Raw genomic sequence first — 14,333 nt, forward strand, 5'->3', positions numbered from 1 at the left:
CCTTCACTTCATATGGCATCCGGCTGGAGCCCTAAATTTTAAGATGGCTGCTGCAGATTGGCTTGTCAATTCTTGTGGCTTCAACCTCTACTGCCCTCTGTTGGCCATGAGGAGGGAGGATAGGTTAAAAAACAAAAAACAAAAAACAAAAAACCCCAACATACTTGACTCCTTCCTGGCATTGAAACTGAGACAGACTTTCTCTCCTGGAATGCTAGGGGCAGACAAACTTCCAGCAGCTTTTGCCAGAACCTCTAGAAGGTTTACCTTTCCTCGGGGGTGGGGGTGGCTGAGATAAGGGGGTACATACAGGGAACCATCACATGAAGTCAAGGCCCCACAGTCCAGGTCCTGAGCCCCTGCCTATGTGTCAGGGTGGTCTGATCGGTCCTCCCGTAGGCATCCCCCTGGCTGGAAGCCCGGGAGGCAGAGGCCGCCCTGCCCCTTAACTCAGAAGGACGACGAGGATGTTGGGAAGTTAGTGAAGGCCCGTGCCTGGCCAGAACCTCACATCACAGAGCTCCACATCACTTGCAACACTGACTGTATTGGTAGGGGTTAGGGAAACAGTGGAACGAGAAATACAAAACCAGGTAGAGAGGCCGGGCATTGCAGGGGCCAGGACACCCTAGAACTCCTCACTTTCATCTTCGCCGTCCATAGACTCTGTTCCCACTTCTTCATAATCCTTCTCCAAGGCGGCCAGGTCCTCCCGGGCCTCTGAGAACTCTCCTTCCTCCATGCCCTCGCCCACGTACCAGTGCACAAAGGCCCGTTTGGCGTACATCAGGTCAAACTTGTGGTCGAGGCGGGCCCAGGCCTCGGCGATGGCTGTGGTGTTGCTCAGCATGCACACGGCCCGCTGCACCTTGGCCAGGTCACCCCCGGGCACCACAGTGGGGGGCTGGTAGTTAATGCCAACCTAAGAAGAAATAACAAGGAGGGTAAGCTCCTGGTTCTGGGTTCCCAGGAAGGGTTCTATGGAAGGACTCCCAAAGCCCGGAGAGGGGCTGTCCCCTGGTGTCTGGCATTGCCAGTCTATAAGGAACACAGGGATAAGGGAGCAAGTTTACCACCATTAGGAAACAAACTGATCCAGAATGTGGGACTTTCAAGGCACTAAGACCAGTCCCTTCAAAACCACCACCCAGAAAAAGGGTGGCTGCTTTCATTAAAAGAATGAAGAGGGGCGCCTGGGTGGCTCAGTGGGTTAAAGCCTCTGCCTTCGGCTCATGCCATGATCTCGGGGTCCTGGGATCGAGCCCCGCATTGGGCTCTCTGCTGGGTGGAGAGCCTGCTTTCTCCTCTCTCTCTGCCTGCCTCTCTGCCTACTTCTGATCTGTCAAGTAAATAAATAAAATCTTAAAAAAAAAAAAAAAAAGAATGAAGAGACAAATACTATGGCAGGGCCTAGATTATATCCTGACTTTGGCAAATGGATATGAGAAATACTTGTGGAAATTGGGAAAGTTCAGATATTGACTTAGGTATTCTTATTTTGGAGGAGTATTAATTTTGTTAGGAACAAAAACAGACCAGTGGGTCAGAAATGCCTGTAAATGAGTGTAAATGGGTCAGCAAAGCAAAAATAAAGGAAGCCTAGGAGAGTCAGATTTTGAATCGAGGCAGCGTACATGCAAATTATACTAATCTCCCCATTTTTCTATAGTTTAGAAAATAGTTTTAAAAATATAAAATCTTGTGAGATCTCCAATTGGATCTAAACCTAACCTACTTTAAAAATTGCTCTATTCAGATATTCAGAATATATACATTTCATATTCCATGTTTAAAAAAAAAAAAGAAAGAAAAGAAAAAAAAGAAAGAAAAGTCAACTTCCCCCTTAACTGCCTCTCCAGACAGCAAGCTTACTACTTCCTGAAGGCAGCCTATTCTTTCTCCCAGTAGCTGAAGCTTTCCTAATATGGACTTGGGAGAATTCACCTCCCACACTTCCTAGCCCCGGTTGCTAGTTTTGAGCTACAGGACAGCTCTTCAGTCCTAGCACATGGCTGTTAGCTTTAACACCGGAGTCCCTGTGTCCCCTCCCGTCATGGTCACATCTGCAACCAACAGCAACACCAGACAGGGTTTTCTAAATGCCACAGCTGCCACCTTTAATCTTTCTAATCTCACCCTGGAACAAAACCCATAAAACTTGAACTTGCTCAGTACCCTCTGGGAATATGGAGCGAGAAAAGAAAGGGGCATAAACAAATTCTTCCTCATTACTTCAAAAGGAAGGGGCTGCATTCATAGATCTTCTGACCATGTCTTGCCCATTATCTGAATGGAAGGTCTTTTGAGTTTCCAGAAGCATGCTCTTCCCAGCAGGAGTCGTATTGGGTGGGTACATTCCTGGCACAGGTGAACGATCAATCCCAACCCGACTGCCAAACCCAGGGAGTGCCTATTTGCCAGGCTAAGAGACGTGAAACCTACTTTTCCTTTCATAAAGACAAGATTTGGGGCAGAATAAAAAAGCTGTTATTTGCCCGAATCTCTCCATCCCTAGCACTTTTTTCGTCCTGCCTGGCACTCTGTAGCAATCTTCCCTCTCAGCGGGTACACAAGCCACATGCTCACCGCCTCCCCTCTCCCCCACTGCACCCCTCCCGCCCCCAACTTCATTCCCAGCTTGCCTTGAAACCTGTGGGACACCAGTCCACAAACTGGATGGTGCGCTTGGTCTTGATAGCAGCGATGGCGGCGTTCACGTCTTTGGGCACCACTTCCCCGCGGTACAGCATGCAGCAGGCCATGTATTTGCCATGGCGAGGGTCACACTTGACCATCTGGTTGGAGGGCTCGAAGCAGGCGTTGGTGATCTCTGCCACTGACAGCTGCTCATGGTACGCTTTCTCGGCCGAGACGATGGGGGCGTAGGTCACCAGGGGGAAGTGGATGCGGGGGTAGGGCACCAGGTTGGTCTGGAACTCCGTGAGGTCCACGTTGAGGGCCCCATCGAAGCGCAGGGAGGCCGTGATGGAGGACACGATCTGGCCGATGAGCCGGTTGAGGTTGGTGTAGGTGGGGCGCTCGATGTCCAGGTTGCGCCGACAGATGTCGTAAATGGCCTCGTTGTCCACCATGAAGGCACAGTCCGAGTGCTCCAGGGTGGTGTGGGTGGTCAGGATGGAGTTGTAGGGCTCCACCACGGCCGTGGACACCTGGGGCGCGGGGTAGATGGCAAATTCCAACTTGGACTTCTTGCCGTAGTCAACAGAAAGCCGCTCCATCAACAGGGAGGTGAAGCCTGAGCCAGTGCCACCCCCAAAGCTGTGGAAGATGAGGAAACCCTGAAGGCCGGTGCACTGATCTGTCTGGGGTAGGAGAGAACAGCGTTAGCAGGCGGGTGACCCACCCCACCCCCTAGCTCCCCAGCCCCTTTCTCCCAACAGAACCCTCTTCCGTCCCCAAAGCTACTGTGACCCAACCACAGCTTTATTTACTTCTGTATTTAAAACACAACAAAATCAATAAAATAAACAAAATAAAACGTGTACCACAATTTGTACTACATTTTATTGCTGGTATAATGAACGGTTTGACAAGTGTGTATATCTACCTTACCAAACTAATCAAGATAGAGAAATTTCTGTGACTCCAGAAAGTTCTCTCATGCTCTTTTGTTTCTTCTCAGGAGAGGTGAGAAGAGAACACCTACAGGGGTTTGGAGTTCTAGGGGACAGATGACCTCGAAGGGCGTTGCTGTGTTCATGAAGTGGCAAGTGAGGGGCGGTGGGAGGGGAGAGGTGAGGAGGGTCGGGTGGAATGGAACACTGTTGTCAGACAGCTGGGCCCTCTCAACTCTGCAAGAGAGTGGGAGGTCGGGGGAGGCAGTGGCGGCATCTTGTTGAACATAGAGATCCCTCTCCCCGCACTGGAGACTGGAACCCAGGGACCTGCGGGTTTAACAAGTACCCGGGCTGACTGCTGATGTAGCTGGAACTTGGACTAGAAGAGCGTCAATCTGGGGGCACCTGGGTGGCTCAGTGGGTTAAAGCCTGTGCCTTCAGCTCAGGTCATGATCCCAGGGTCCTGGGATCGAGCCCCACATTGGGTTCTCTGCTCAGCAGGGAGCCTGCTTCCCCTTCTCTCTCTGCCTGCCTATGATCTCTGTCTGTCAAATAAATGGATAAAATCTTAAAACAAAACAAAACAAAAATGCACCCTTTATGGAGTACATTTTTTTAGAAGAGCGTCAATGTGTACCAGATGCACAGGGAGTAAGGACATAAAAATTCTCCATTTATTTGCGATATATCCATATAGCAAATCACTCTGTTGTATACCTGAAACTAATGCTATGGCAATTATATCCCAATAAAAATCACTTAAACAAAAAGCAAGCTTTATGCAAACTGAAAACAACAACGAAAATATCCCCAACACCTCACCAAACCAAAAACCAAAAACCAAAACCCAAAAAGCAAACCACCCCTCCTCCCCACACCCCCCCAGCCCAAAAACCTCTTTAAAAAATCCTAGGACACTTGGGTGACTTGGTTAAGCATCTGCCTTTGGCTCAGGTCTTGATCCCAGCGGCCTGGGATAGAGTCCTACATTGGGCTTCTTAGCCAGGAGTCTGCTTCTACCCCTCCCTGTTTGGGATCTCTCGCTCTCTCCAAAAAAAAAAAAAAAAAAAAAAAAAATAGGGGCGCCTGGGTGGCTCAGTGGGTTGGGCCACTGCCTTCGGCTCGGGTCATGATCTCAGGGTCCTGGGATCAAGTCCCGCATCGGGCTCTCTGCTCAGCAGGGAGCCTGCTTCCTCCTCTTTCTCTCTCTGCCTGCCTCTCTGCCTACTTGTGATCTCTCTCTGTCAAATAAATAAATAAATACTTTTTAAAAAATAAATAAATAAATAAATACAATCTTAAAAAAAAAAAAAAAAAGAAAGAAAGAAAGAAAAAATTTGAAGCCCAAAGGGAACTTTGTTTTTGCAAGCACAGAATCCCATTCCTCAAGTCAATGACTGGCAAGTCCTCCGTCCAAACTAGTGAGCAGAAGTAGGTCTGGACAGTCCCCTCTAGAGGACCAGTGCCGTAGTACCAGCTCCCACTTGGCCTCGCTCCTGGTTTTCAGTGCCTCAGGCAAGGGATGGGGTAAACTGGGAAGTGGTTAAAAACTAACCAGTAAGCGAGAGCCTCTCCCAGCTGTAAAGTTCTGCTTAGGAATCTAAGAACAGGCTGAGCGGCCAAAGCAGCTTCTACCTACCCGCTGGGGGCAGAGAGGGATCAAAGCTCAAAGGCGGCTTGGATTGGACGGTTGGACCTGCCAAAGCTAGGAACCAGCCGCGAAGGAGCCTGAGTCCAGAGACTCAGGCAGAACCAGTTATTCCGGCTCCTAACCCTAGATCCACACCCGGGACACGCAGCTCCCCCTAGGGGCAGGCGAGGATAGACAAGTCAAAGGAGCCATCAGGACACCATGGCCCCCGGCCGGGGCCACAGCCACAGATCTGCGGTTTCCCTTTCTTCCACATGTGTCTAGCCTCCCAGGCCAGGAAGGGAGAGTCAGGACACATGGAACTCCTGAAGGTGTCAAGGGCGCTCGGTCTGCTCACCAGTTTTCGGATTCGCTCCAGCACAAGATCGATGATCTCCTTCCCCACAGTGTAGTGGCCTCGGGCATAGTTGTTGGCAGCGTCCTCCTTGCCAGATATCAGCTGCTCAGGGTGGAAGAGCTGCCTATAAATGCCAGTTCTTACCCCATCTTGAGGGGAAGAAAGAGGGCAAAGGTAAGAGAGGCTGGTCTCATCCCCCATGAGGACACAGGTGCCAGGACCTCTGGTGCGTGGACACAGGTGCTAGGATTTACGCTGTTAAGCTAAGCTCCCCTAGGTAAAACTGCAAAAGGGAGCATGAATGGCAAAAGGCCTTCCAGAGACCCCCTTCCAAAGTCTAGTTAGTCCTCCCTGGGCCTGAGAGGGGTAAGTCAGGGGGCCCCTTTAACAGCGCCTTCCCTCATAGCCACTTCTACTTGGTGAGGAATCAGAGGGGGTCTAGGGGAATCTCAATGACTTTTTTTTTATTTTTAAAGATTTTATTTATTTATTTGAGAGAGAGTGAGAGAGAGCATGAGAGGGGGGAAGGTCAGAGGGAGAAGCAGACTCCACATGAAGCTGGGAGCCCGATGTGGGACTCAATCCCGGGACCTTGGGATCATGACCTGAGCTGAAGGCAGTCATTCAACCAACTGAGCCACCCAGGCGCCCTCAAAGACTTTGGACTGGGACTAGAACACAGACTGATGCAGAAAACCCACTCCACAGTTTAACATCCACAAAACGGTCTTTGGAAAGATGAGGAGATGGAGAAGTGCTTGGGTGGCTCAGTCGGTTAAGTGTCTGACCTTGGTTCAGGTCACAGTCTTAGGGTCCTGGGCTCGAGCCCCTCGTTGGGTTCCCCGTTCAGTGGGGAGCCTGCTTCTCCCTCTCCCCCACACTTGTGCTCTCTTTCAAATATGTTAAATCTGAAAGGAAGGAAGGAAAGGAGAGGGAGAGAGAAAGAAGGAAGGAAAGACACAAGGAAGGAAGGAAGGAAAAGAAAGAAAGATAAGAGAGAAGAGGAAAGAGAAAGAAAGACGGGGAGGCGGTAGGGTAAAGTTTTCAGGAACAGGAAACTGAGGGGATCCAGATGCAGAAAGAAGGAAGCAGAGAACCTCCTGGGAGCCAGCAACAGCCGAGTTCCCACAGGTCCACATCCTATTAAGGGGCCCACCCCTTCCAGTTAAGACTGAGTAAGGGGCCATTCAGAATGTTCTCAATGTTCCTTAGGCAGCTCAAGAGTCTGTGGGAAGGAAAAAGGAAGTAAGTTTAAAGTTTCTGCTTTTATAACCATTCTTTTCTGCAGCCTTCATTCTGCATCTGACCCCTGACTCAAAAATCTGGCAGTTTCTGGGCAGAGCAGTTTGACTGATAACCCTCTTGGCACAGGAAGCCCTTAGGACCCCTCCTGAAGTCAGAGTCTAGACAAAAGAGCAGACTTTAGAGTTGTTCTTGGCAGGGGGCTGCCTGCATTCCAACAGCTTTTCCCCTAAGCAGAGCTCCCCACTGACTTTGGGGCTGGCAAAAAATACAGGCTGGAGAGGGAAACCTTGCCCACTCACCTATGACAGCAGGCTCCAGGTCCACAAAGACAGCTCGGGGCACATGCTTGCCAGCCCCGGTCTCACTGAAGAAGGTGTTGAAGGAGTCATCACCGCTGCCCAGCGCCTTGTCACTGAGCATGGTGCCATTGGGCTGGATGTCGTGCTCCAAGCAGTAGAGCTCCCAGCAGGCATTGCCCATCTGCACGCCCGCCTGGCCCACATGGATGGAGATACACTCACGCTGTTGGGGGAAGCAGAGAGATGATGTGGTGTGAATGGAGAAGGGAAGCAAGTTCCCTCCCTGGAGCCTGAGGCCTGACAGTGAGTTACATGGTCCAAAACCCAAAAGCCTGGGTTCCCTTTCCAGACTTTCCCACACTTTAAGCCAAACGACCTCATTTTCTTTTCATTTCCTTAGGGCTCAAGAACGAAGGTGGCTAAAAAGCCTAGGTCTTCAGGGGCAGGAACTAAAGAAAGCCGATACCAAGCCACCAAGTCCCAATGCCTAGTGCCCTGTGTGCTGGGCGGGGCGGGGACAGGAAAGCTCAGAGTCCTGCACACCAAGATGGGGCCTCCAGCACTGGACCCCTAGGAGAAGGGGTCTCCCATGGTGGGGACTCTGTGCCCCTTCTGAAGGGGCAGAAGATGAAGTTCAGGTCTTTGGGTTAACAGAGGCAGGGGCTCTGGAGTTAGAGCTAGTCTGAAAACTCATCCACAACCTCCCCTTTTTTGGGGGGTGGGGGATAGGCCCTGACTCTGGACACTTGTCCCTGCCCACCGCAGTACACAGTCAACCTAGGTAAGTGCTGCTGGATGGTCATGATGGAGCCAGAAGACTCGCTCTGCCCTTTCAGCTCTCCTGAGGTAACTCCTACAAGGGACAGACTCTTTTCTATTCTGGTCCTTCACCCCCAGCCCACAGTCTAGAGTGTAAAAGGGCTTGCATATGTCCCAGAGGCGGAGGTGGTCTTCTAAGACAACTGGCAAAAGTTTAGCGATTTCAGGAGCTATCCTTCAAGACAGCCTCCAAGCCTCTACAGGGCCTCAGGACACAGGCGGGGTCTAAAGATTCCTGGGAGGCCCTGACGCCTGACACACCCCTAGCTCTTCGGTTTAACGGAGGAATTCACGGGCTTAGGCAACTAGGAGAGAAGTAAAGATATTCCTCCTGAGACGGCAGGAGGAGCTCACGGTCATGCCTGACCAGGGAGGGGTCAAGGTCGTGCACCTCAGACTTCTGGCTGGAATCTGGCCGCGGGAGACAAAGGCATTCAGACGTGCAGAACTGGAGAAACCTGCCGGAGTTGGCCGAGCGGCCCGGGTCCGGCCTCCAGCGCGGGAGTGTGACTTCACAGGGAGGCGGGGACTGCAGCTGGGGGCGGGCGCCCCTTTGTCCCGGACTGCCGCGGGACAAAACTGGGGCGGGTCCAGGCTCCCGACTCCGGAGCGCGCTGCCCAGCCCTGCCGGGGTTGGGGGCCCCCAGGCTGCGCGCAGCGCGGGACAGACCGCACCACGCTGGCGCCCCGCCGGCCCCGCGCCCTTCCCTCCCCTCTGCAGCCGGAGCGCGCAAAACTTCTCCAGCTCGCGTCCGCCCCTCCCCGCCTCTCCCGGGCAAGGAGCTCAGAAGACCAGCGCTCGGACGCGGCGGGCGTCCCCGGCCTTCCGCACAGCCCCCCACGCCTTGGTCGCCGTGACCACCCCAAACCCCCAACACACCCCGGACTGCCAGGCCTCCCCTCCTTCCCGCGCAGCTGGCCCTTACCCGGGACCCTCGGGCGCCCCCAGCACGCTCTTTCCCGCGCAGCACCCCCCTCCCCGTGGATTCCGCCAGTGCCCCCAGCTCCCTCTCACCATGGCTGTTCCGACAAGTGATGCTTGCGGAGGGTCGTTGGCTGCAGACGCGTTACGGGTCTCCAGCAACACTAGGAATCCCCGAGCAGTCCGGCTAGCTGGGGCTTATATATCCCCGCCCAGCCGCCAGCCATGCCTCCTGGCGGGGCTCCCGCCCCCTCCGCGCCTCTCATTGGGCCAAGTTCCCAGCGAAGCCCGCCCCCCTCTCTGTTATTGGGCGGGCGCTTATGAAATATCCCCGCCCTAGCAGGTCATTGGGCAGTTTGTAAAGCCAAAGGGAGGGAAAGCCTTGGGGATCCGAGTCCTCCCGGGCCGATCGACCCTCGTCCCCTCTTTTGGAGCGTGTGCTGGATCTGAGAGGTTGGCGCTTTGGAGAAACGCATTTGTTTCTTTGTTGCCTTAAGTCATTTTACGGGTAACGCGGCGGACCTAGTTCGAAAAGTGCATAAACCTTGGACGGTGGCGCAGACTGGAGCTCAGCAACCGCTAGAGAAGGAAAGATGCTGTGATGAGAACCAGGTGCGGAGAGCTCAAAAGGCAGCAAGGGTGGGGGAGGGTTGGACAGGCAGGTATGGGAGAGAGCATTCCAGGCGCAGGTAATTGCAATTTACCTCCCTTTCACTGCGGCAAGCGCTTCAGATCAGGTGACTCCGATTGCGAGAGAGCAGGGGGTCCAAGCTGGGTAAAGCACATTGAAGAAGACTTGTAGGGTGAACATGGATGCTACTTTGAAGAGTTTGCACATAATTCCACTGGCTGTGGAGCACCTTTGAGGGCCAGTGATTAGAAGAGTGATGTGATAAGCAGTATTTCAGGCAGTCATAGATGTTACTTGTGTATTTTTTTTCTCCTGGTGGTGATTTCATATATTTCCATGCGAAAGGGCATACACACATTTTCCTTCAGTTGTTTCTTAGCTGTCTGAGATGGGGTCTTCTAAATACCTAAGTGAAACAAATTAGCCCATTTCCTAGCTTGGGAGGGTTAATTGGCATTTGGTTTAATCAAATATCTGGACACCCACAAAGATTACCTTAATATTTGTTCAGCACATTCCAGAGGAGTCTGAAGCATCTGTCACCTCCTGTTCTCACTTCCCGCTGGCAAGGCGACTGCACCCAGATTATGCCAGTCAGTCCTGGAGATTTGAATTGTTGCTTTAGGAAAATCTGCAGCTGCAATGACTTTCTGTTGATACAACTCATGAAGATTTAAAGTTACTGTGTCACTCACCAGTGTGACATCAGATCAGCTGCCCCCTGGATTCCTGTACCTGTTTCTCTATAAGACTCCAGACATATTGTTCAAAAGTGTTCTGACATGTTTTTGAGACTAAATGTTTGTCTAGGTGGCTTGGTGATTTAAATTCAGGGTGCAAAGGTTAACTTCAAACTCTGAAGTGTGTTCTTTGATCCCAACCCTTGTATTTTATGAGGCTGCTCACTTTAAAGTGGTTATCTCTGGTCAAGGGATAAGGTGAGAGAGTGTGGTTGAACATTCAAAGAGGTAATTTGAAAACCCTTGGATATACAAAGCTAAGTCATAGTTATTCATTGTCTGTCACTGGCCCAAGCAAAACAACTCAAATGTTACATCTTACTGAATGTGGGCATATCAGTGATTACAATGAAGCGATCTGGCCATAAACTCAAAAAGCATAAACTCCACACCATCATCTCTTCCTTGCCTGGTCCTATTAGATATTCATTCTACCAGCTTTGTAGCATCTGCTGGTTCAAAATGTCCTTCCGTTTCATTATTGAATACAGTGAGTGGGCTTTACCCCCAAATAAAACTATATTTGCAACAGTAATCCTGTGTTATTTGTGGAAATGACACAAACCAACCTCTCTTGACAATGTGCTTCTTTATAGAACACAGATTAAAATCAGTTCTCTCATAAGGTGTTTGGATTTATTTTTGTTATCTAGATGACTGCAAAGCTTAGATTTTTTTTTTTTTAAGATCTTATTTTACTTATTTGACACACAGAGAGATCACAAGCAGAGAGGCAGGCAGAGAGAGAGAGGGGAAACAGGCTCCCCGCTGAGCAGAGAGCCTGATGTGGGGCTTGATCCTAGGACTCTGGGATCATGACCCAAGCTGAAGGCAGAGGCTTAACCCACTGAGCCACCCACGTGCCCCCAAAGTTTAGATTCTTTTTCTAACTTTCATCTTTTTCTCTATATTACTCCGCTGATCTCAAGCTTAGTGCCATTGCAGACATGCCATTTTTACACAGTTCTTCAGGAATTTAAGATATACTGAAGTTCAGAGAGAAAGGTCCTGGTTACCTCTAAGTTTCAAACAATCTAAAGATTCCTGATAAGTCTGCATCCTTTCCTGATAGGTACTTCCTTCCTGTCCTGCCTTGCCACAAAGAATAAAATAACACTGAATTGAAAGGAAACCCACAGTCCTGTCTGGGTGAGGGAGGGACAAAGAAGATGGAGAGGCTTTGTGGGAACAAGAATATCCTGTTCAGGGTGCCTGGGTGGCTCAGTGGGTTAAGCCTCTGCCTTCGGCTCGGGTCATGATCTCCAGATCCTGGGATTGAGTCCCGCATCTGGCTCTCTGCTCAGCAGGGAGCCTGCGCCCCCACCCCCTGCCTGCTTCTCTGCCTACTTGTGATCTCTGTCAAATAAATTAATAAAATCTAGGGACGCCTGGGTGGCTCAGTTGGTTAAGCCGCTGCCTTTGGCTCAGGTCATGATTCCAGCATCCTGGGATCGAGTCCCGCATCAGGCTCCTTGCTCAGCGGGAGCCTGCTTCTCCATCTGCCTCTGCCTGCCACTCTGTCTGCCTGTGCTCACTCTGACAAATAAATAAAATTTAAAAAAAATTAATAAAATCTTAAAAAAAAAAAAAGAATATCCTGTTCATCTGCTGGTGAAGAATCAAGGTAGATAGGAAGACACCAGGGCCATAGCTGACCATTCATTTTTTTTTTTTAAAGATTTTATTTATTTATTTGTCATAGAGAGAGAAGCGAGAGCAAGCACAGGCAGACAGTGTGGCAGGCAGAGGGAGAAGGAGAAGCAGGCTCCCTGCCAAGCAAGGAGCCCGATGTGGGACTTGATCCCAGGATGCTGGGATCATGACCTGAGCCGAAGGCAGCCGCTTAACCAACTGAGCCACCCAGGCGTCCCCATTTTTTTTTTTTTAAGATTTTATTTATTTGACAGAGAGAGATCACAAGTAGGCAGAGAGGCAGGCAGAGAGAGGGAAAGGGAAGCAGGCCCCCTGCTGCGCAGAGAGCCCGATGTGGGACTGGATCCCAGGACCCCGAGATCATGGCCTGAGCCAAAGGCAGCGGCTCAACCCACTGAGCCACCCAAGTGCCCTGACCTATTCATTCTTGAGTCAGTGCCAACATTGTAGAGGTAGTACCTGCTTTTCAAATGACTGAGTTACCTAACAACTGATGGCCACTCTAGCAAAGTTGCCGAAGTTGGGTGTGTCTGTGAGCTTTTTCCCCTATTGTCTTATCTTGAAATTCACCTACCCTGGGACTGGGCAACTGCTCCCTAGGATGGAACCTCCTTTCCACCCAGTCCCTATTTCACATCTCCTAGCAGAACCCATTTAGGACAAAGTAGGGAAGGATTGTATAAACCCACCAGGAGTTGGTCATTCTTCCCTTACTTCCTTAGGACTGTAAGTGTCCCTAGCCCACATTTAATCCCCTTACCAGTTCCCAAAGGTCATGGTTCATCCTGGCCCTATATCTGAAATAGGATGTCTGGGGTCACCAGGTCTGGATTTTGAAGGGACCCTGCTCTAATTGTTGCAGACAACTTGTTCCTGATGTGCAAAAATTAGAACCACTGATTGTAACACCGTGCTTTGGGTACACAGAGTTTTGTGTCACTGGCTACTAATTACTCATCGTGGATAACATTGTTTCTATACAAGGCTAAGTGAGTTCTAAGTTTCAATAGATTTGAAGTGAACTGGGTGGATACTTCTCTTGACCTTAAATTCTGACATTTAGACACATTTTGACATATTCCAGGAATTTAATTCTCTGAACACAAGAACACCTTGGTCACAATGGAAAGATTGACAATACTGAAGTTAACACCTTTATTTTCTTACCCTGTGAAGCCTTAGATGTGGTCATGACCACATAGATGCACTCTGTGCACGATTCTGTACCACAAGTTTTCATTGTCTTTATCAAAAAGCATTGGGAAAACAACAACAGTGCTGTACCTGACCTCTAACCCACTATTATTCACTGCATCATAAATATAATTCATTGTAGGAATGGCTGGGTGGCTCAGTCTGTTAACATCTGCCTTCAACTCAGGTCATGATCCCGGGGTCCTGGGGCTGAGCTCCACACCAGGGCTCTGTGCTCATCGGGAAGTCTGCTCCTCCCGCTCCCTCTGCTCCTTCTCTCTCTTAAATAAAAATCTTAAAAAACAAAACCAACTTCCACTGAATTATTTTGGTTATTGGATTTTTTGAAATTCTAGAATTTGTATTTTTTTCACATGTCCAGGTATCTGTTCAAATTCTCTAAATTTGTTTATCTCCTTGAACAGAGTAAGCAGTTATTTCATAGTCTGTGTTTGATAGCTCCACCATCTGTGGCTCCTGTGGGCTCCTTTCCACGGTCTCCTGTTTCACTGGTTTTCTTAATATCTTGTCTCATATGCTTGGTTCCATTTTATTGTATTCAGGATATTGTATTAGCAAAATTACTGTAGAAACAAGTCAGTTTAGGGTGATGACATTTTTTCCTCCAGAGAGAGTTTTTGTCTGCTTATGCCAATGGTTTGGGGAAATCACTACTTTGGGATCAACTTAATCTGATTTTCAAGGACTGGTATCATTGGAAGCCTAGATGCAATCTCCTGAGTGAGCCTATTTCCTACTTCTGGCTCACCCCTATTCTTGGGGTGTAAAGGACTGAGAGCCTCGACCCAATGTGAGAAACATTTACCAAGTATACCACCCCCTGACAGGCCCAGACCCCTACTTCTGGAAGGCTTTCACAGTCACCCACCAGCCTCTGACCTGCCCCTCTCCACATTGCAAATGCCCCTAACGGAAGAGTGGCCTGTAGTACTGAGCCAGGTTCTCAGGGCCACTATCTTCTCAGTGGTACTGGTCCAGTAATTCTTCAAACATATGTCAGCTCTCTGATGCCTCTGGATTTTTAAAATACTTTGTCCAGCCTTTCTAGTTGCCCTCAGTGGGATGGTCATCCAAAATTACCCATCTACCATGATCAGGAACCGAGGTTACACTTAGAAGTTACCTGAGTAGGTTCACACATGGCACAGTAATGATATGGAAAATGTCATTACACCCCTGTCCGTCTTTGACTCTGTGTTAAAAGAGTTTTGCAGAAACAATTAGGCCTTGGAAAAATCAATTG

At 49.8% G+C, this 14,333-nt stretch overlaps 1 protein-coding gene across 2 annotated transcripts; it reads right to left on the reverse strand.

The window, feature by feature from the left end:
• Positions 1-527: 527 nt before the first annotated feature.
• LOC309849455 (tubulin alpha-1C chain-like) lies at positions 528-9,061 on the reverse strand. Of its 2 annotated transcripts, none has more exons than XM_082702057.1 (5): positions 8,945-9,061; positions 7,111-7,333; positions 5,567-5,715; positions 2,643-3,323; positions 528-922 (listed from the first exon to the last, which is right to left on the reverse strand). In XM_082702057.1, exons 1-5 carry the CDS (start codon positions 8,945-8,947, stop codon positions 629-631), a joined length of 1,350 nt encoding a protein of 449 aa, XP_082558183.1. In that variant the 5' UTR covers positions 8,948-9,061; the 3' UTR covers positions 528-628. The 2 variants fall into 2 exon arrangements, with proteins under 2 accessions (XP_082558183.1, XP_082558184.1); XM_082702058.1 differs by lacking the exon at positions 8,945-9,061 and adding an exon at positions 8,321-8,414.
• Positions 9,062-14,333: the final 5,272 nt, after the last annotated feature.

Source organism: Mustela nivalis, assembly GCF_964662115.1.
Source record: "Mustela nivalis genome assembly, chromosome: 16".
Lineage (NCBI taxonomy): Eukaryota > Metazoa > Chordata > Mammalia > Carnivora > Mustelidae > Mustela > Mustela nivalis.